This window comes from Nerophis lumbriciformis, linkage group LG19, assembly GCF_033978685.3.
Source record: "Nerophis lumbriciformis linkage group LG19, RoL_Nlum_v2.1, whole genome shotgun sequence".
Lineage (NCBI taxonomy): Eukaryota > Metazoa > Chordata > Actinopteri > Syngnathiformes > Syngnathidae > Nerophis > Nerophis lumbriciformis.
The window spans coordinates 77,826-100,538 of NC_084566.2; the positions used below are offsets into that span (position 1 = coordinate 77,826).

The 22,713-nt window shown below is 43.6% G+C and overlaps 2 protein-coding genes across 5 annotated transcripts in view; both read left to right on the forward strand.

Moving 5' to 3' along the window:
- Positions 1–1,228, forward strand: part of dusp22b (dual specificity phosphatase 22b) — a 30,498-nt gene extending 29,270 nt beyond the window's left edge. Inside the window, exon 8 of the mRNA XM_061979806.1 lies at positions 1,111–1,228. The gene's annotated coding sequence lies outside the window, so the exon portion shown is untranslated. The remainder of the gene's footprint in view (positions 1–1,110) is intronic.
- On the forward strand, positions 1,111–22,160 carry irf4a (interferon regulatory factor 4a). 4 transcript variants are annotated; one of them, XM_061979803.2, is made up of 9 exons: positions 1,111–1,228; positions 3,436–3,635; positions 3,716–3,902; positions 9,875–9,963; positions 11,277–11,436; positions 11,508–11,588; positions 11,658–12,053; positions 19,317–19,429; positions 21,962–22,160. In XM_061979803.2, the coding sequence occupies exons 2-9, from the start codon at positions 3,438–3,440 to the stop codon at positions 22,115–22,117; spliced, it is 1,380 nt and encodes a 459-aa protein (XP_061835787.1). In that variant the 5' UTR covers positions 1,111–1,228; positions 3,436–3,437; the 3' UTR covers positions 22,118–22,160. The 4 variants fall into 4 exon arrangements, with proteins under 4 accessions (XP_061835787.1, XP_061835788.1, XP_061835786.1 ...); XM_061979804.1 differs by lacking the exon at positions 1,111–1,228 and adding an exon at positions 2,172–2,317; XM_061979802.1 differs by lacking the exon at positions 1,111–1,228 and having other exon boundaries at positions 2,222–3,635; positions 11,658–11,707; positions 11,795–12,053.
- The last annotated feature ends 553 nt before the right edge of the window (positions 22,161–22,713 follow it).

Sequence of the window (22,713 nt, forward strand, 5' to 3'; positions counted from 1 at the left end):
CAGGTCTTATCTTTGTCCATGTGATGTCAGATGAAACAAAAATTGAGCTGTTTGGCCACAATACCCAGCAATATGTTTGGAGGAAGAAAAGGTGAGACTTTTAATCCCATGAACACCATCCCTACCGTCAAGCATGGTGGTGGTAGTATTATGCTCTGGGCCTGTTTTGCTGCCAATGGAACTGGTGCTTTACAGAGAGTAAATGGGAAAATGAAAATGGAGGATTACCTCCAAATTCTTCAGGGCAACCTCAAATCATCAGCCCGGAGGTTGGGTCTTGGGCGCAGTTGGATGTTCCAACAGGACAATGACCCCAAACACACGTCAAAAGTGGTAAAGGAATGGCTAAATCAGGCTAGAATTAAGGTTTTAGAATGGCCTTCCCAAAGTTCTGACTTAAACGTGTGGACAATGCTGAAGAAACAAGTCCATGTCAGAAAACCAATAAATTTAGCTGAACTGCACCAATTTTGTCAAGAGGAGTGGTCAAAAATTAAACCAGAAGCTTGCCAGAACCTTGTGGATGGCTACCAAAAGCACCTTATTGCAGTGAAACTTGCCAAGGTACATGTAACCAAATAGTAACATTGCTGTATGTATACTTTTGACCCAGCAGATTTGGTCACATTCTCAGTAGACCCATAATAAATTCATAAAAGAACCAAACTTCATGAATGTTTTTTGTGAAGTGTGTGCTCCAAAAAATAAGAGTTGTAGAAATGATTGGAAACTCAAGACAGCCATGACATTATGTCCTTCACAAGTGTATGTAAACTTTTGACCCCGACTGTATAAGAGTTTCAGTGCTGTGTGCTAAAAAAGTGTTGGCCGTTCTTCCTGTTTTCTCATGTGCAAGGGAGGTCATGCATGGCAAACAGCAAAAACGTCAAGACTGTGTTCCTTTACCCCACAATGTTCCAAAATGTCTAGAAATAAGCACCATTCTGCAGTAATTATGCAGCTATACATATAGGCTACCGCTAGGGGGCAGTGAGTGTAGGCAAGTCCTTCAAAGTTAACTCCAAAATGAGAGCCATTATAGTTCTTGAGTCCTCTGCAGGGAATGCCCACAGTTTGTGCAGCACCTGAGCATCTCCTATACATTTCCAGTTCTCTGCAGTAAATGTGACGTCAGGCTCCTCCCCTTGCCCCAATCCAAGTGATACGATTTAAGAATAAGACACAGAGAGGAGTCAATGCATAGTGAGGGAGATCTCCTGGGCCTAAGGTAAGCCATTTAAAACAACTCTGTTTATGTTTAATTGTAATCTTTCATGTATCTTGAGGATCTTGTAGTGGAAATGCATTATTTTCTGTTTGTTTGTCCTTAAATTGCTAGATTTGCTCTTATTGTTGACTTTAAAGAACAACACACTGTATAAAAAGAGACTTTTTTCACAGTAAAATACTGTAATCACAATTTACTGTAACTTTACGATATCCAGCAATGAACTGTTATCTTCACAGTAAAATATTGTAATCACTGTAATGTCACAGCAAATCACTTTAAATTCAAACTGATTTGTCTCTTAAGGGGTTCCGTAGTCTTGTACAGTAAGTGGCGGTTTTCTGTTCAACCGAGAGCGTAATTAACTATAAAAATACATTTGTGACGTTACAGCATTTAGTTGTAACTTTATTCTAATTAACTGTAAAATCCCAGATCTGCCGTTACAGTAAATTATTGTGAAAGTCATAGAATTTATAAGCCAGCAATATGCTTTTAAGACACATTTTAATACTATATGAGAAAACACCTCTGAACTTTTACATGTTGTACCGTGTAAAATATCAGAATAAAAATATGGTGCATCGACTGTAGTATGGCTCAATAATAATGGCCTCCATCAAGGCCAAACTATATATGTATATATATATATATATGATGTGTATATGTATATATATATGATGTGTTTATGTATATATATATGTGTATATCTATATATATATATATATATGTATATATATATATATATATACATATATATATATATATATATATATATATATCTATAGATATATATATATATATATATATATATATATATATATATATGTATATATATATATATATATATATATATGTGTGTGTATATGTATATCCATCCATTTTCTACCGCTTGTCCCGTTCGGGGTCGCGGGGGGTGCTGGAGCCTATCCCAGCTGCATTCGGGCGGAAGGCGGGGTATACCCTGGACAAGTCGCCACCTCATCACAGGGCCAACACAGATAGACAGACAACATTCTGTCAAGACTTGGTCCTTGGGGTTTGTTTTCCCAGAATGCAACGGAAAGTTGGCTCGGGCAAGACGTGAATGTGAGTACATGTTTAATATTTTAACTCAAAAAGCTCAAAAAAGGTATAAACAAAAGGCGCTCACAGCGGAGGTAAAACAACTTGGCTATGAAAACAAAAGGCGCGCACAAAGGCGGAGAACAAGCTTGACTACTTAAACAAAACTTGCAAAAAGGCAAAAACCTATGAACATGAAACAAAAACTTACTTGGCAAGGAACTGTGAACATGGCATGAAGCAGAGTGATGATAAAGTGTGATGTCGCCAGAAAGACAGCCTGGCAACTGGAAGCTTAAATAATAGTGACATGATTAGTGACAGCAGGTGCGTGACTCAAAATGTGAAAACGTAAGACAGGTGCGTGACATGAAGATGTGAACCAGGTGAAACTAATGGTTGCTATGGTGACAAAACAAACAAAAGTGCACAAAAAGTCCAAAAACAAAACCGAACATGACTAAAACAAAACATGATCACACAGACATGACACATTCACACTCACATTCACACACTAGGGCCAATTTAGTGTTGCCAATCAACCTATCCCCAGGTGCATGTCTTTGGATATATATATATATATATATACATATAAAGATACATCTTGGATGAAAACCAACACTTCCAAACTGATGGAGCTTGAGAGGTGCTGCAAAGAGGAATATGGTGAACCTGCCCAACGACAGGTGTGCCAAGCTTATGGCATCATATTCAAAAAGACTTGAGGCTGTGATTGCTGCCAAAGGTGCATCAACAAAGTATTGAACAAATGCTGGGAATACTTATGTGTATGTGATGTTTAATATTTTAGTAAATCTGCTAAATTCAAAGAAAAAAAAAAAAGTTTGACATTGTCATTATGGGGTATTGTCTGTTGAATTTTGAGCAAAAAAAATAATTTATTCCACTTTGGAATAAGGCTGTAACAACAAAATGTGGGGAAAAAGTGAATACTGTACACTACACTACACTACCTTGTATGTGTTGAGGAATGACATATTTGTATAATGTTAACACAAAAGCTAAAGTAATCTTACATACTCACCAAAATATTAAGTGTTTTTTTTCTGTGATGAAAAACACACCCGTGACCTTTTTAATCAATGCTATTGATAAACGCACCATGGGATTTCTTCCCACAGAGATGCACTTTGAAGAAGACAACGGCCCGGCGGTCAGTTGTTGCAACGGCAAACTGAGGCAATGGCTGATCGATCAGATTGACAGCAAGAGATACCCGGGCCTGGTTTGGGAGAACACGGAGAAAACCATCTTCAGGATTCCCTGGAAGCATGCGGGCAAGCAGGACTACAACAGAGAGGAGGACGCCGCCCTCTTTAAGGTCGAATCTCAGGATGTGTGTTTTCTTTTGTCAGAGTTACAACCTTTTAGATGAGTGATTTTATTCCACGACTGTTTCAGGCGTGGGCTTTGTTCAAGGGGAAATACAAGGAAGGTGTGGACAAGCCAGACCCCCCCACGTGGAAAACAAGACTGCGCTGCGCTCTCAATAAAAGCAATGACTTCGACGAGCTGACAGGGAGAAGCCAACTGGACATCTCGGAGCCTTACAAAGTCTACAAGATCATTCCGGAGGGAGCCAAGAGAGGTGACATCTTTGTTGATGCAGTAGAGCAGTCAATTCTGATGCAGCAGGAAGCAGAAAGGAAGTCCATACCAAAAATAACTTACTAGCTGTTTTTTTGGTTTTTTTTAAGAAGAGTTTTCGTTAGCAACAGTGCAGTCTTGCATAACTATATCTGGGCCATCATCATACAGTATATAGTCACTCTTCTGTTGCACTGGTAAAAAAAAAAGCTACATTTCATGACTCATGACACAGGATCGCCAAGACAACAGTTATATATTTCACAACATGCATATTATTTTAAACACGACTCAGAGGTGCTTGTGTTTCAAATGTTTTTGGTCAGCTTCAATGCCAAGTGTGTGGCTCCAACAAGCGTTATTGTGCACTTTATCCACTTTTTTTTACATTTACAGTGAAACCTCAATTTATCGCATTTTTCGGACTATAAGGCGCACTTAAAATCCTTCCATTTTCTCAAAAATCGACAGTGCGCCTTATTACCCGGTGCGCCTAATGTACGGAATAATTCTGGTTGTGCTTACCGACCTCAAAGCAGTTTTATTTGGTACATAATCTAATGATAAGTGTGACCAGTAGATGGCAGTCACACATAAGAGATATGTGTAGACTGCAATATGACGCCAGTAACTAACACCAAAACTTTAAAGGTTCCATTGAGAATATAAAACGTTACACACGGCGCTCGAAAATGTGTCAAAATGTTTTATTACGACTTTCATAAGTTGGTGGATTTTCGGCGCATTGCGGCTACCATAGTCAGACAACATTGGCCGTCACTCGAAGCGAGTATGACAATCCTCCTGGTAGGGGGGGTATCCCTTTATGGAGGATGCCTGTGCGTGACTTTGTTTAGCGTGGGGAGACTGGTGCACAGACAGTCACCACACGATCCTTGACAGATCCGGGTCAGGGTCCAGTGGCATGGAGTCCAAGACGACTGGGGACCCTTTTCTGCTGCAGCCTTCATCCGCCATCCCAGCCGTTGTGACGCTCCATAGGGTTAGCAATCATCCTCCGCCTGTTCCACCGTTGAGGTCTTGATAGTCAGACATACGAGTATTATTATGGTGTGTGTATAAGGACCGCAAAATGGCACCCATTAACATACATATTTTGGCGATTTTACTTACCTTCTGGTACCTGCTGATGTGTATTTGGGATCTGCATAAATCCTGAAAATGTGCGCGCGGTTGCCACTGTAGTCCGTGCCGACACCGTAATCGATGAGCTTCTTCTTTTTCTCTACCTTCTTGTAATGTGGCATTCATCCTGCACTGTTGCCATTTCTAATATAAAGTAGTGTAAAGTTCTAACTTACATCTCGCTATGGAAGCGCTAACAACTACCAGTGTCGCGAGTTTATATCATTCACCCACGGAACTTTAGTTATTAGAGAGTTCCGGTCGAACGGTTTTTCACGTTTCACATTTCCGGCCTTGTTATTGCACTAGTGAGCCACGGATGAGAAGCTGCTGCTCCGTTATTGATTGAAGTAAAGTCTGAATGTCATTAAACCAGTTAGCTCCATCTTTTGACACTTCTTCCACTCCCGTCCTTGCACGCTACACCGCTACAACAAAGATGACGGGGAGAAGACGCTGTCGAAGGTCCATCCATCCATCCATCCATCTTCTTCCGCTTATCCGAGGTCGGGTCGCGGGGGCAGCAGCTTAAGCAGGGAAGCCCAGACTTCCCTCTCCCCAGCCACTTCGTCCAGCTCCTCCCGGGGGATCCCGAGGCGTTCCCAGGCCAGCCGGGAGAGATAGTCTTCCCAGCGTGTCCTGGGTCTTCCCCGTGGCCTCCTACCGGTCGGACGTGCCCGAAACACCTTCCTAGGGAGGCGTTCGGGTGGCATCCTGACCAGATGCCCGAACGACCTCATCTGGCTCCTCTCGATGTGGAGGAGCAGCGGCTTTACTTTGAGCTCCCCCCTTATGACAGAGCTTCTCACCCTATCTCTAAGGGAGAGCCCCGCCACTCGGCGGAGGAAACTCATTTCGGCCGCTTGTACCCGTGATCTTGTCCTTTCGGTCATGACCCAAAGCTCATGACCATAGGTGAGGATGGGAACGTAGATCGACCGGTAAATCGAGAGCTTTGCCTTCCGGCTCAGCTCCTTCTTCACCACAACGGATCGATACAGCGTCCGCATTACCGATCCGCCTGTCGATCTCACGATCCACTCTTCCCCCACTCGTGAACAAGACTCCGAGGTACTTGAACTCCTCCACTTGGGGCAAGATCTCCTCCCCAACCCGGAGATGGCACTCCACCCTTTTCCGGGAGAGAACCATGGACTCGGACTTGGAGGTGCTGATTCCCATCCCAGTCGCTTCACACTCGGCTGCGAACCGATCCAGTGAGAGCTGAAGATCTTGGCCGGAGGAAGCCATCAGGACCACATCATCTGCAAATAGCAGTGACCTAATCCTGCAGCCACCAAACCAGATCCCCTCAACGCCCTGACTGCGCCTAGAAATTCTGTCCATAAAGGTTATGAACAGAATCGGTGACAAAGGGCAGCCTTGGCGGAGTCCAACCGTCACTGGAAACGTGTCCGACTTACTGCCGGCAATGCGGACCAAGCTCTGACACTGATTATACAGGGAGCGAACTGCCACAATAAGACAGTCCGTTACCCCATACTCTCTGAGCACTCCCCACAGGACTTCCCGGGGTACACGGTCGAATGCCTTCTCCAAGTCCACAAAGCACATGTAGACTGGTTGGGCAAACTCCCATGCACCCTCAAGGACCCTGCCGAGAGTATAGAGCTGGTCCACAGTTCCACGACCAGGACGAAAACCACACTGTTCCTCCTGAATCCGAGGTTCGACTATCCGGCGTAGCCTCCTCTCCAGTACACCTGAATAGACCTTACCGGGAAGGCTGAGGAGTGTGATCCCACGATAGTTGGAACACACCCTCCGGTTCCCCTTCTTAAAGAGAGGAACCACCACCCCGGTCTGCCAATCCAGAGGTACCGCCCCCGATGTCCACGCGATGTTGCAGAGTCTTGTCAACCAAGACAGCCCCACAACATCCAGAGCCTTAAGGAACTCCGGGCGGGTCTCATCCACCCCCGGGGCCTTGCCACCGAGGAGCTTTTTAACTACCTCGGCAACCTCAGCCCCAGAAATAGGAGAGCCCACCACAGACTCCCCAGGCCCTGCTTCCTTATAGGAAGACGTGCTGGTAGGATTGAGGAGGTCTTCGAAGTATTCCCTCCACCGATCCACAACATCCGCAGTCGAGGTCAGCAGAGCACCAACCCCACCATACACGGTGTTGACACTGCACTGCTTCCCCGTCCTGAGGCGGCGGATGGTGTTCCAGAATTGCTTCGAAGCCGTCCGGAAGTCTTTTTCCATGGCCTCCCCGAACTCCTCCCATGTCCGAGTTTTTGCCTCTGCGACCGCTGAAGCCGCACACCGCTTGGCCTGTCGGTACCTGTCTGCTGCCTCAGGAGTCCCATGAGCCAAAAGAACCCGATAGGACTCCTTCTTCAGCCTGACGGCATCCCTCACCGCCGGCGTCCACCAACGGGTTCTAGGATTACCGCCACGACAGGCACCAACCACCTTGCGGCCACAGCTCCAATCGGCCGCCTCGACAATAGAGGTACGGAACATTGTCCACTCGGACTCAATGTCCAGCACCTCCCTCGTGACATGTTCAAAGTTCTTCCGGAGGTGGGAATTGAAACTCTCTCTGACAGGAGACTCTGCCAGGCGTTCCCAGCAAACCCTCACAATGCGTTTGGGCCTGCCAGGTCTGTCCGGCATCCTCCCCCACCATCGCAGCCAACTCACCACCAGGTGGTGATCGGTAGAAAGCTCCGCCCCTCTCTTCACCCGAGTGTCCAAAACATGAGGCCGCAAATCCGATGACACAACTACAAAGTCGATCATGGAACTGCGGCCTAGGGTGTCCTGGTGCCAAGTGCACATATGGACACCCTTATGTTTGAACATGGTGTTTGTTATCGACAATCTGTGACGAGCACAAAAGTCCAATAACAGAACACCACTCGGGTTCAGATCCGGGCGGCCATTCTTCCCAATCACACCTCTCCAGGTTTCACTGTCGCTGCCAACATGAGCGTTGAAGTCCCCCAGTAGAACGAGGGAATCACCCGGGGGAGCACTCTCCAGTACTCCCTCGAGTGAATCCAAAAAGGGTGGGTACTCTGAGCTGCTGTTTGGCGCGTAAACGCAAACAACAGTCAGGGCCCGTACCGCCACCCGAAGGCGGAGGGAAGCTACCCTCTCGTCCACCGGGTTGAACTCCAACGTGCAGGCTTTGAGCCGAGGGGCAACAAGAATTGCCACCCCAGCCCGTCGCCTCTCACTGCCGGCAACGCCAGAGTGGAAGAGAGTCCAGCCCCTCTCAAGAGAAGTGGTTCCAGAGCCCTTGTTGTGCGTCGAAGTGAGTCCGACTATATCTAGCCGGAACTTCTCCACCTCACGCACTAGCTCAGGCTCCTTCCCCCCCAGCGAAGTGACGTTCCACGTCCCAAGAGCCAGCTTATGTAGCCGAGGATCGGACCGCCAAGTGCCCTGCCCTCGGCTGCCGCCCAGCTCACACTGCACCCGACCTCTATGGCCCCTGCTATGGGTGGTGAGCCCATTGGAGGGGGGACCCACGTTGCCTCTTCGGGCTGTGCCCGGCCGGGCCCCATGGGGACAGGCCCGGCCACCAGGCGCTCGCCATCGTGCCCCACCTCCGGGCCTGGCTCCAGAGGGGGGCCCCGGTGACCCGCGTCCGGGCGAGGGAAATCTGGGTCCTTGGTTTGTGTTCTTCATCGAGGTCTTCGAGCTGCTCTTTGTCTGATCCCTCACCTAGGACCAGTTTGCCTTGGGAGACCCTACCAGGGGGCATAGAAACCCCCGGACAACATAGCTCCTAGGATCATTGGGACACGCAAACTCCTCTACCACGATAAGGTGGCAGCTCAGAGAGGAGGCTGTCGAAGGTGAGTCACGTAAATAAGACCGCCCACAAAACGGCGCATCCTGAAGCGACTGTCAGAAAGCGACTTGAAGATGATCTGTAAAACATAATCTATGCAACATTTTGACCAAAGAACCACCATTACATGTTATGTAGACCACAAAGAAGTGTTCGTTCATTTTCTCCTTTGCTCTGATTACTGCTTTGCACACTCTTGGCATTCTCTCGATGAGCTTCAAGCACACCTGCTCATCGAGAGAATGCCAAGAGTGTGCAAAACAGTAATCAGAGCAGAGGGTGGCTATTTTGGAGAAACTAGAATATAAAACATGTTTTCAGTTATTTCACCTTTTTTGTTTGATGTTGTTTTTTGATGCCTTCAGTGACAACCTACAATGTAAATAGTCATGCAAATGAAGAAAACGTATTGAATGAGAAGGTGTGTCTAAACTTTTGGCCTGTACTGTAAATAAATCCATTGTTAACTAATAATTAGGAATAACTTCTTTAGAACGATTGTCAACAAGTGACACATGATGGGTCGGTTCTAATCGTAGTAAAATCAGACGGCCACGGTGCCCGTAGCTCTGAGCCGCTTCCTCTAAAATAAAGTAAAGGACCAAGAGAACACATAAACGTTTCGACATTCTTCTCTTAAGTTCGTTATTATTCAACCTCGCCGACTGAGCAGCAGATACGTGATGTAAATGTAAGGGCGGGCACAACTTACGGAACCAGGAAGTGTTTCGTAGGCTAGACCGTCCCAATTCATTTAGGACTCTCTCACCAGGATCCACACTTTGTCGACTGCATGGGCTGGGTCCTCGTAAAGGACACAGCCCCCGAATTGAGACATAGCTAATGACCTTATTTTAGGATGTGTAGTGAACCCTCTTTTTTTCCTTTTTTTTTTTTTTAAGCTGTTTTCTGAAGTGGTGCCACACATTACAGTCACATTTACAAAAGACCTTTAAAAATAAATGTGGTATATTTTTGTATGTTTGGCTCTAATCCAGGTGCAGTAACAGGGGCAAGGATGAGCAGTGTTGAGGACGCATCGCATTCCTTTGATTTTAATCCGCCTTACTCAGCTCTGCACAGCCAAGTAAGTACCGTATTTTCCAGACTATAAAGCGCACTTAAAATCCTTTTTTTCCCCTCAAAACTCGACAGTGCGCCTTATAGCCAGGTGAGCCTAATGTACGGAATAATTCTGGTTTTGCTTACCGACCTCGAAGCTATTTTATTTGGTACATGGTGTAATGATAATTGTGACCAGTAAATGGCAGTCAAACATAAGAGTTACGTGTAGACTGCAATATGATGGCAGTCACACATAAGAGATACGTGTAGACTGCAATATGACTCAAGTAAACAACACCAACGTTTTATATGTTTCATTGAAAATATAGAACATTATACAAGGTGTCAAAAATCCATCAAAATTATTTAGTACGACTTTGGTAAGCTATGAAGCCGCACCGCTTGATGGATTGTACTGTGCTTCAACGTACGAGTATTATTATGGTGTGTGTGTAAGTTAAGACATATTATCTTGCGTTTTGTTTCGCATTATGCAAAAGCAACTTTTCTTACCTTCTGGTACCTGCTGATCTGTATTTGGGATCTGCATAAGTCCTGAAAAATTGCGCTCATCCGCCTTTGTAGTCTGTTGCGACTGCGTAGTCGATAAGCTTCTTATTTTTCACTATTTTCTTGTTATGGGACATTCACCCTCCGCTGTTGCCATTTCTAATATAAAGTAGTGTAAAGTTCTTACTTATATCTGTCAGTAAACTCGCCATGAAAGCGCTAAAACAGACTGGTGTAGTGAGTTTACATTATTCACCCAAGGTACTTTAGTTATTAGAGAGTTCCGGTCGGACGGTTTTACGGGACACATTTCCGGCGTTATTGCACTAGTGAGGCACGGATGAGGAGATGCTGCTCTGTTATTGATTGAAGTAAAGTCTGAATGTCATTAAAACAGTTAGCTCCATCTTTTGACACTTCTTCCACTCCCGTCCTTGCACGCTACACCGCTACAACAAAGATGACGGAGAAAAGACGCTGTGAGCCCACAAAACGGCGCATCCTGAAGCGACTGTCAGAAAGCGGCTTAAAGATGATCTGTAAAACATAATCTATGCAACATTTTGACCAAAGAACCACCATTACATGTTATATAGACCACAAGGAAGTGTTTTTCATTTAGAAAAAAAAAAGACTCCTTTAATGCACTCTATAATCCGGTGCGCCTTATATATGAAAAAATATCGAAAATAGACCATTCATTGGCAGTGCGCCGTATAATCCGGTGCGCCCTATGGCCTGGAAAATACGTTACTGTACATTCAGATACCATCTGTTTAAAAAAAACACACACACGTACAGTAAGTATTGTTTCTCTACCACCAGGTACAAACCTATATGGTTTCCCATGAGAGAAGAGACTGGAGGGATTTCAAACCAGAAGAGCAACATGTTCCTCCCGTGCATCACCGTGGACCTTATGGAGAGCTGCAGTACTTCTCTTCATCATTCAGCCGGCCGTGGCCTGAGTCCCAGTCAGAAAGTGGTAAGAAACGCAACGGGTAGTAAAACTTGACGAGTACGATGTCAATGAAGCCTTTCTGTTTCACTTCACAGGTTTTCAGTTCTCCTTCCACCCCTTTGTGTCTGAGCCTCAGCCTCTTTTGTATAATCTGGACCACAGCAACGTCATTAGAGGTCAACACACTATAATTGACAGTACAAACATTTGCATACAGTTTAAACAACGACGTCTCTTTCTTCTAGATTTTAGCCTGCACGTGTCCTTATTCTACAGGGAGTCTCTGGTCAAAGAGGTGACCACCACCAGCCTGGAAGGTTGTCGGATCACCCCTCCTTCCCCCTCCTTCTCATCGCCGTCATCCTCTTCACCGTGCCTGCAGGACAAGTTTCACAGCGGGGCCGATGTTGTTCCATTCCCATTCCCGTTCCCCGAGTCTCAAAGGCAGGGTGCGGAGAGGCTTTCTAGTATCCTGGAGGGGGGAGTGCTTCTGTGGATGACACCGGACGGCCTGTACGCCCGGCGCCTTTGCCAAGGACGTGTATTCTGGGAGGGACCCCTCGCTCCTTACATGGATAAACCCAATAAGCTGGAGAAGGAGCAGCCCTGCAAACTGTTTGACACCCAGCAGTTTCTAATTGGTGAGGAAAAAGACGTTAGATAGTCCCAATATGGAACAAAACCCAAAACCAGTGAAGTTGGCACGTTGTGTAATTTGTAAATGAAAACAGAACTTATATTCAATTGAATAGACAAGATATTTAATGTTCGAACTGAGAAACTTTTTTTTTGTGCAAATAATCATTAACTTAGAATTTAATGGCAGCAACACATTGCAAAAAAGTTGTCACAGGGGCATTTTTACCACTGTGTTACATGGCCTTTCCTTTTAACAACACTCAGTAAACAATTGGGAACTATGGAGACCAATTTTTTAAGCTTTTCAGGTGGAATTATTTCCCATTCTTGCTTGATGTACAGCGTAAGTTGTTCAACTGTCCAGGGTCTCCGTTGTGGTATTTTAGGCTTCATAATGCGCCACACATTTTCAACGGGAGACAGGTCTGGAGTACAGGCAGGCCAGTCTAGTTCCTGCACTCTTTCTACGAAGCCACACTGTTGTTACACGTGCAGAATGTGGCTTGGCATTGTCTTGTGTTGTTCCAAAACCTGTATGCACCTTTCAGCATTAATGGTGCCTTCACAGATGTGTAAGTTACCCATGCCTTGGGCACTAATACACCCCCATACCATCACAGATGCTGGCTTTTCAACTTTGCGCTTAGAACAGTCCGGATGGTTCTTTTCCTCTTTCGTCCAGAGGACACGACGTCCACAGTTTCCAAAAACAATTTGAAATGTGGACTCGTCAGACCACACTTTGCATCCGGCCATCTTAGATGAGCTCGGGCCCAGCGAAGCCGGCGGCGTTTCTGGGTGCTGTTGATAAATGGCGTTGGCTTTGCATAGTAGAGTTTTAACTTGCACTTACAGATGTAGCGACAAACTGTAGTAACTGACAGTGGTTTTCTGAAGTGTTCCTGAGCCCTTGTGGTGATATCTTTTACACACTGATGTCGGTTTTTGATGCAGTACCGCCTGAGGAATCGAAGGTCACAGGCATTCAATGTTGGTTTTCAGCTTTGTGCTTACGTGCAGTGATTTCTCCAGATTCTCTGAACCTTTTGATAATATTACAGACCGTAGATAGTGAAATCCCTAAATTCCTTGCAATAGCTGGTTGAGAAATGTTGTTCTTAAACAATTTGCTCAGGCATTTGTTCACAAAGTGGTGACCCTCGCCCCATCCTTGTTTGTGAATGACTGAGCATTTCATGGAAGCTGCTTTTATACCCAATCATGCACCCACGTGTTCCCAATGAGCCTGTTCACCTGTGGGATGTTCCAAATAAGTGTTTGATGAGCATTCCTCAACTTTGTCAGTATCTTTTGCCACTTGTGCCAGGTTTTTTGAAACATGTTGCAGGCATCAAATTCTAAATGAGCTAATATTTGCAAAAAATAACAAAGGTTTTTCAGTTCTATCGTTAAGTATTTTGTCTTTGCAGTCTATTCAATTGAATATAGGTTGAAAAGGATTTGCAAATCATTGTATTCTGTTTTTATTTACCATTTACACAACGTGCCAACTTCACTGGTTTTGGGTGTTGTATTTGCTAAATAAAAAAATAAAAAAATCACATTTTAAAAACAAACAAACCCGCAGACACCCAAAACGCATCAATTGAATTGATTTTAATCAGCCCCTAAGTTATTCAACATCAATAAAATTATAAAAGGAAATTGCTGAATAGACAATATATGGCTAATATTTTATATTTTTGACTGTCCAAAATGTTGACACACACACACGTAGGATGGAGCATTCTCATCTGTCCATCGTCTGTCTTTGGAGCACGAGCACTGCACCTGCAGCCGTCAGTTTGCACCTCCTTCTGACACATGCTAAATAAAACACAAAATAATGCTCGCAAAACGGTGAAGAGTGTTGATAAATCACATTGCGCGTGCAAATCATATTTAGCATTTTCTCTGCTCAGTATTGTGGGCGTTTTGACGGTCAGCGTATATTTTGCATATTAATGAAGACACATGCAAAATGGATTGCACGCCTTATTCTGCTCGCTTAACAGACATAATCCACTTTGCACATGTTTAGTAAATCAGTTTTGCGTGTGCTATCAAGTACACGCAAACCTTTAGTATATTAAGCCCTTGGTGTGCTTAATTTGACCAAATGTTCTGCAAACATTCCACAAGGAGGAAGATAAACATCGTGCTTCAACACGTCAAACCTTTTCAGCCATCTGAAACGCAGAACTGCTACAACGGTGTTTTGATAGCCGAGGAGGACGCCTGTACTAATTAAGCTGCCCCAAAGCCAGCGGCAAAGAAATATGTGAATAAACGACATTGAAAAAAATTAATATATATATATATATTTATATATAAGTTAATTGGTTATTATTATCGTTCTTTCTTAGAGAAAATACATTGTTTATCCGTAGTTTTAAGCGTCAACATGTCAACTTTGTCCTGTTACTTTACACTTATTTGCTTTTTTATTCCACTTTTTATTTGTTTTTTTTTGTAATAGCATTTTTACACTGTGTGGCGGTCAATTGGACAATTTGCTGCGGGATGCAATTGACCCCCGGGCCGCACTTTGGACACCCCTGCTTTAGATTATACAATCATAAATAAATATGGATGGTGTATGGAAAATGATATATTTTTTATATTCCCCTCATATTATATCAGAAGGTTTTGCTAATGAATACTCCTGGAGATAGAGAAAAAAAGATGAAACCAAAGCAAAAAACATCTAACGTGTATTTTGACTTTTGCTTTTGTCCATTCTTATCCAACTGGAACTAAATGCTCCAAATGTCGTGATTTTGATTAATTGATGTAAAACATGCAATTCTAGTTTAACATATTCCAGATGTGTAAATCAAATCTCATCAGACTTGAAAATAAGGTAAAAATACAAAAAAGGTAGGAAGTACAGTATACGGTTGGTAAATACCTATTTATCTCCAAGTCAACAGGGGGCAGCACTGTACTACAGTGTTGCGCTAGCTACCTGTCTATAGTAGGGCGAACAAGAACATCCTCGTATTGGCCAATTTACGATGCATTTATCAGGCTTGGCTAATATAAGTAGGTCGTCAGTTTATTTTCGAAAGTAATACGAAGCTGGGAGTGCAGAAAAAAAATACAAGTAATACAGGAATATTTATGTGAATTTTCTCGTCATTGGATATCGCAATGATGGCCTATATTTGCGTGTTCAGGTAAGAACACGCCTACTTAAAAATGAGCACGAACGATGACGAATCGGCACTAATTTGTTCAAACATGATGTTTGAATTTGACTACTCTAGCAACTGTTCGCATTTAAAGTACTTATTTAACATGTTGAGGAAAACATTTCCATTACGTTACTTTCGAGAATTTTCAAAGAAGGGAAATTGTCGCCAATTGTGTCGCAATGTTAACATAACATACAACGTATTCCATCCATCCATCCATCTTCTTCCGCTTATCCGAGGTCGGGTCGCGGGGGCAGCAGCCTAAGCAGGGAAGCCCAGACTTCCCTCTCCCCAGCCACTTCGTCCAGCTCTTCCTGTGGGACCCCGAGGCGTTCCCAGGCCAGCCGGGAGACATAGTCTTCCCAACGTGTCCTGGGTCTTCCCCGCGGCCTCCTACCGGTCGGACGTGCCCTAAACACCTCCCTAGGAGGCGTTCGGGTGGCATCCTGACCAGATGCCCGAACCACCTCATCTGTCTCCTCTCGATGTGGAGGAGCAGCGGTTTTACTTTGAGCTCCTCCCGGATGGCAGAGCTTCTCACCCTATCTCTAAGGGAGAGCCCCGCCACCCGGCGGAGGAAACTCATTTCGGCCGCTTGTACCCGTGATCTTGTCCTTTCGGTCATAACCCAAAGCTCATGACCATAGGTGAGGATGGGAACGTAGATCGACCGGTAAATTGAGAGCTTTGCCTTCCGGCTCAGCTCCTTCTTCACCACAACGGATCGATACAGCGTCCGCATTACTGAAGACGCCGCACCGATCCGCCTGTCGATCTCACGATCCACTCTTCCCTCACTCGTGAACAAGACTCCGAGGTACTTGAACTCCTCCACTTGGGGCAAGATCTCCTCCCCAACCCGGAGATGGCACTCCACCCTTTTCCGGGCGAGAACCATGGACTCGGACTTGGAGGTGCTGATTCTCATCCCAGTCGCTTCACACTCAGCTGCGAACCGATCCAGTGAGAGCTGAAGATCCTGGACAGATGAAGTCATCAGGACCACATCATCTGCAAAAAGCAGAGACCTAATCCTGCAGCCACCAAACAAGATCCCCTCAACGCCATGACTGCGCCTAGAAATTCTGTCCATAAAAGTTATGAACAGAATCGGTGACAAAGGGCAGCCTTGGCGGAGTCCAACCCTCACTGGAAACGTGTCCGACTTACTACCGGCAATGCGGACCAAGCTCTGGCACTGATCATACAGGGAGCGGACTGCCACAATCAGACAGTCCGATACCCCGTACTCTCTGAGCACTCCCCACAGGACTTCCCGAGGGACACGGTCGAATGCCTTCTCCAAGTCCACAAAACACATGTAGACTGGTTGGGCAAACTCCCATGCACCCTCAAGGACCCAGCCGAGAGTATAGAGCTGGTCCACAGTTCCACGACCAGGACAAAAACCACACTGTTCCTCCTGAATCCGAGGTTCGACTATCCGGCGTAGCCTCCTCTCCAGTACACCTGAATAGACCTTACCGGGAAGGCTGAGGAGTGTGATCCCACGATAGTTAGAACACACCCTCCGGTTCCCCTTCTTAAAGAGAGGAACCACCACCCCGGTCTGCCAATCCAGTGGTACCACCCCCGATGTCCACGCGATGCTGCAGAGTCTTGTCAACCAAGACAGCCCCACAGCATCCAGAGCCTTAAGGAACTCCGGGCGGATCTCATCTACCCCCGGGGCCTTGCCACCGAGGAGCTTTTTAACTACCTCAGCAACCTCAGCCCCAGAAATAGGAGAGCCCACCACAGACTCCCCAGGCACTGCTTCCTCATAGGAAGACGTGTTGGTGGGATTGAGGAGGTCTTCGAAGTATTCCCTCCACCGATCCACAACATCCGCAGTCGAGGTCAGCAGAACACCATCCTCGCCATACACGGTGTTGATAGTGCACTGCTTTCCCTTCCTGAGGCGGCGGATGGTGGTCCAGAATTGCTTCGAAGCCGTCCGGAAGTCGTTTTCCATGGCCTCACCGAACTCCTCCCATGTCCGAGTTTTTGCCTCTGCGACCGCTGAAGCCGCACACCGCTTGGCCTGTCGGTACTTGTCCGCTGCCTCAGGAGTCCTATGAGCCAAAAGAACCCGATAGGACTCCTTCTTCAGCTTGACGGCATCCCTCACCGCCGGTGTCCACCAACGGGTTCTAGGATTACCGCCACGACAAGCACCAACTACCTTGCGGCCACAGCTCCAATCAGCCGCCTCGACAATAGAGGCGCGGAACATGGTCCTTTCGGACTCAATGTCCAGCACCTCCCTCGTGACATGTTCAAAGTTCTTCCGGAGGTGGGAATTGAAACTCTCTCTGACAGGAGACTCTGCCAGACGTTCCCAGCAAACCCTCACAATGCGTTTGGGCCTGCCAGGTCTGTCCGGCAACGTATTTGTTTTATTTATTTATTTATTTATTTATTACAGACAGACAAACATAGTTTTGTATTTCATTATTGTTTCTGTTGTTAATATCAGAGTCTGTTCTGCAAAAAGGTCATCCCTACACAGTTTATGGACACTGGGACCCACAGTTTGAATATACATCATCATATAATATACACAATACAATACAATACATTTCAAAATGTACCCACCAAATACCCATTTACAATTTAATTTATAAATAAAAAAGGAATTTTTAAATCCACCAAATCAGTTTCAATATCCTATTATTCTAATTTGATTAAAAGGTTGCACCTTGAAGGTCTGCGATAATCTCATCATACATATTGAGGTCAAGACCAAAATTATGCGACTAATGTGAATTCCTCAACCTTAAGGGGTGTGTTAAAAGTACTAAGCATAACGTCGCAATAAATTTGGCTTAAAACGCTTTTTAAATTTTTTTAAAGAATGTGATTCTTTTATAGAGCTATCAATCTCATTCCTGATCGTTGGGCCTCTACAGGCTATACTAAAGCTTGTACACTTTAGATTGTTCTGTCTTAAGAAAAAGTTCATTTCTCGTGTTGTGTCTATGAGAAGTAGTGGTCACTAGAATGAGCTGGCAGAGTCCAGAATTTAATCCATATACCGTATTTTTCGGACTATAAGTCGCAGTTTTTTTCATAGTTTGGCCGGGCTCCAGTGCGATTTATATATGTTTTTTTCCTTCTTTATTATCCATTTTCGGCAGGTGCGACTTATACTCCGGTGCGACTTATACTCCGAAAAATACGGTACTATGTTATACATAATACAAGCACTGTGGAATCTGTTGCACTCCGTAAGCTTCTGAAGATTGTACCCAAAAAAAAGTGGATTTGAGGGCGCATTAAAGTTTGCCCGTGATATAACACTTATGACTTTCTTCTGAAGAATCTCCAGTTTTTTAGGATAACTGCACCATACGACATTGCAATAGTTTATATGTGGTTCAAATAGAGTCCGATACAGAATTAGGAGAGTGCTAAGAGGAAGAAAGTGCCTCAATTTTGAGAGTAGACCGACATATTTAGATAATTTATTCATTAACTATTCAATATGGCTTTTGAAATTTATAAATCCATCTATGTATACTCCAAGGAATTTAGTGCTCTCAACTTTCTCAATTGCTTTACCACTTATTTGAATCAGTATCCTATCAAAGTTTTTAGGCTTCTATTTGTTAGTATCTTTCCTTGTATACAAAATGATTTAACAGCACCGGAATTTCTTTTGTTTAAAATGAATTAACTCCATCTGAATGAAGGTCGTTTGTCATCCTATGGTGTGTCTGCGTGTAATCTGGCGTTTAATACGATTTACTGACAGTGCCGATGATGATGATAATAATGGTGAAGGTGTTTAGAGATGGTAAGTCCCTGTCAGTGTTAAGGCAGCTCTTACGTTCTTATCAGGGGCAATGCGGGGAACCCCCACTCACCTCATGTGGTCGACCACAAATATGACTAGATGGTGTTTTCTGTACCATTTCACGCCCCTGCATTTCCTTCAAGCTCAGTAGCAGCTATGTAGTCTTGGAAAATGTCACGAAGGGAAACAAAATGTTTGTTGTAAGCCACTGGGGCATCTTCTTAATTTTTGATGTGTTTATTATGATGCTTGTGTGTCCCTTCATTCAGAGCTTCAAGATTTTGTCAACAATGGACGACATCTACCCAAACACCAGGTGGTTCTATGTTTTGGAGATGAGTATCCCACCCCACTGAGGCCAAAAAAGATGATCACAGCACAGGTACTCACACGTGACATAGATTTAGCTCAAAACCATTTATCTATGGGGACTTTGTGGGATTAATAAATAGTTGCATTTGGTTCTGAAAACCGTGACATTTTTTTTCCACATAAGTTTATGGCGATAGGTTGTATTTACCTGACATCACGTCCGGTTCATTATATACTGGAGACTCGAAGTGGTGGTCCAACGAACGTCTGTTCTCAAAGCGTTCTGGGCGGCATTTTGCCTTTCTCGAAAAATAAATTCCCTATGCTTGCATTATTTTAGGCTGATGGAATCGTTCAAATTGCAAAAAGTAGAAAGGTTTCTTCAGAGTTCATCGAGGGGTAATCAAGACGGGCGAAAAAGTGCAAGATTTTATGAAACAATGACGAGAGAAGTGGCACACACTTTAGGGAGAAGAGTCGAAGAACGCAGGAATTTGCAGCGATCACTTTGTTAAAGGTTTGTTTGATATACTCTTAATGTTCAGTATTTTCCATTTCAATATTATCTTGATATTATTTGTATTTTATCTTGTTTCGGAGTTCAAATAGCATTTTTGCTACAAGTGTTTTGTAAAGCACCAACTCGACGATTCTAAATAAAAGAAAGCAAATGTGAGCAAAACCTAAAAGAGTTGAGCTTTTACCAAAGCCAACAATCATGAATAAAGCTTCCAGCACTTACACAATGTTGAGATTTATATTTATACTTTGATAATGATAATGCTTACTTGTGACGGCGCGTAGAACAAGGCAACAGTCGTGGTGAGTGAGCTGTAGACGCAAAGTTAAATCATGAAACGCAACCTTACCCGAGCAAAAACGATACACGATTTCACACCAAATTTCTTGACCCAGCCACACACAAAAAAGTGCTTTTCCAAGTTTTCATCCGTTTTGTCGTGTAGAATGATGTCTGGAGCACCGACGGATAATCTTTGAGATTACTCGACAAATTCATTTTTTGAGTTTGAGTTGATTTCGAACATGCATACAATTACAACATGATACATCACAATTTCCAAATTGTCTTTTCAACATGTTCAAAAAGGAGTAGGAAGAAGCAGTTTATTTAATCCTACCCCTTTTCCATTACATTAGCAATTGCTAACACGTTTGTTCACTTCATGTTCTCAATTTATTCTCAATATACTGCATAAATAATAACATTAGAAAAATAAATAAATAAATAAATAATTAGTGAAGTAAGTTGTATTTCATAGAGTGAGATGAATAAAATGATCAATACGTTCAGAATGTTTATCATGGTTCTTCTTTGTACTTTGTAAACACTTTGAGTTTGAATGGTTTCTTAAATTGGATCACATTAGTGCACTGTTTAAGTTCTTTATTTAATCCATTTTGGTAAAGTATAGGGATAGATTCTTTTGCATAGGCTACGTTCACATTGCAGGGTCGGATGTCCAATTCAGATTTTTTGGTCAAATCCGATGTTTTTAGTGGTTGTTTACATTACAAAAAAAAATGCAATTTCTAATGTAAATGAAATCTGACCAGCATGCGTACATGACGTCGTACGTACTGCAGTGTTTACAGAAGTAAAAATGGTTTCCACTCTAGCAGGTCTCGGTACTGGCACATTATCGCAATTTTAAGCATTTTGTGCAATCAAAGTCAACATTTTCCGAACTTAATTATTGCGCATAGAAGATTAAGAAGGAAGAGGACAAGTATTTTAGCTGTGGGAATTTTACGAGATAATTTGCTTCTATGTCCACTTGGAAAGCGTGTGTGTAGGCGGAGACAAGAGAGGTGGAACTTTCACGCGAGTTCCTAAAACAAATGATTTTGACCTGTTTTCTGCTTAGTTGTCAACTATTTATTTCGTAACCATCTATTTTGCTGAATAATTACGATGCTTATCGCTTTTTGGTGACGTTCTAGTCGGATGAATGCGACCTAAACGCGGGAGCGATCATATTAAGGACGCATCACATATGTATCCACTTTATATCCACATACGAAAGAGTCCTTGGTCGGCTATGAAAAATTCGTAATTGCACTGCTCACACTGACGTGAAAAAAATCTGATACAGGTCGCATACGGGCAACAAAATTGGAATTGACCTGCAGTGTGAACAAGGCAATAATTTGATATTTTTTGCTTGTATCTACTTTTAGTGGTAAGATCTCGATAGTTTGCACGCTGTTAACTGCACAGTAGCCATGTTGGTTTGGTTGACCACCACTTTGTTTACTTACGTTCAAAAGTCACGTGACTGAATACATCCTTTAGCTATTACACAAGAATACAATGTATTTAAAGTAAGTGAAAGCAGCGTAAGACCTTTTTCTTTAAAGTACTGATTTTCTCCATCAGGGTTAAACCAGCTGTTGTTTCTGACATACTACACATTTAAAAGACAACCTTTGTTCTTGCAAATGATTACATTTGTAATTTTGTCTTTACTATGAAGTGTGTTAAAGTGTGTCAAACCATCCCTTTAAAAGCCCCTTACCTGTAAGCATCATGTCAATCCGCAGTACTTGACTTGTTTAACACATAGACATAATTTCATTTTAGGTGGAGCCAGCGTTTGCCAGAAAATTGGTGAACTATTACCAGCAGAGCAATGGCCACGACCCGCAGCCTTATGAACACATCCAGGAACTAAACACATCAAATATAAACGCTCTTTCCCCCGAGAGACCCTCACTTATTCAGGAGGGACACATATAAAGCACAACCACTATCCCATCCATAAAATAATCTGTTGAATGAATCATTGGAATCCCCTGTTCGATTATTTACCTATACAATGCTGTGCCTGTAGAGCAAAGTTTTTTTGTTTTTTTTGTGTGTCTTTTTAGAAGTATATTTGAGATACTGCGAAGATTGCGGTTTGAGTGTGGGGCGTATGAGGGGGCCCAAGGGCCACTGTGACAGGAAACACTACCACAGGTGCAAAGGAAGTAAGGCCACCAAGAACAACAGAGGAATAATGCATTGTTCAAATGAATGTGTTTTTTGTGAAATGTACACATCATTTCTGAAATAATACTAATCTTAACAGATTTTCTTAAAAAAAACTAGCAAAGTAGAGCTTGGTATTCATAACTGATGCCCAAAAATCTCTTTCTCTTAATGTTTGATGAAGTCAGTACCACAAGAACAATAGTATGTACAGTACATAGTAATGTAATATTACTATTATGATAATTAGTTTTTGATGGTCCCATTGAGAAAAACTATATCTTTGAGTCATGAAAATTCAGAATAAGGTTTTGGAGAAGTCATGGAAAATCATTTACAAAAAAGTGTGAGAACACTTTGGT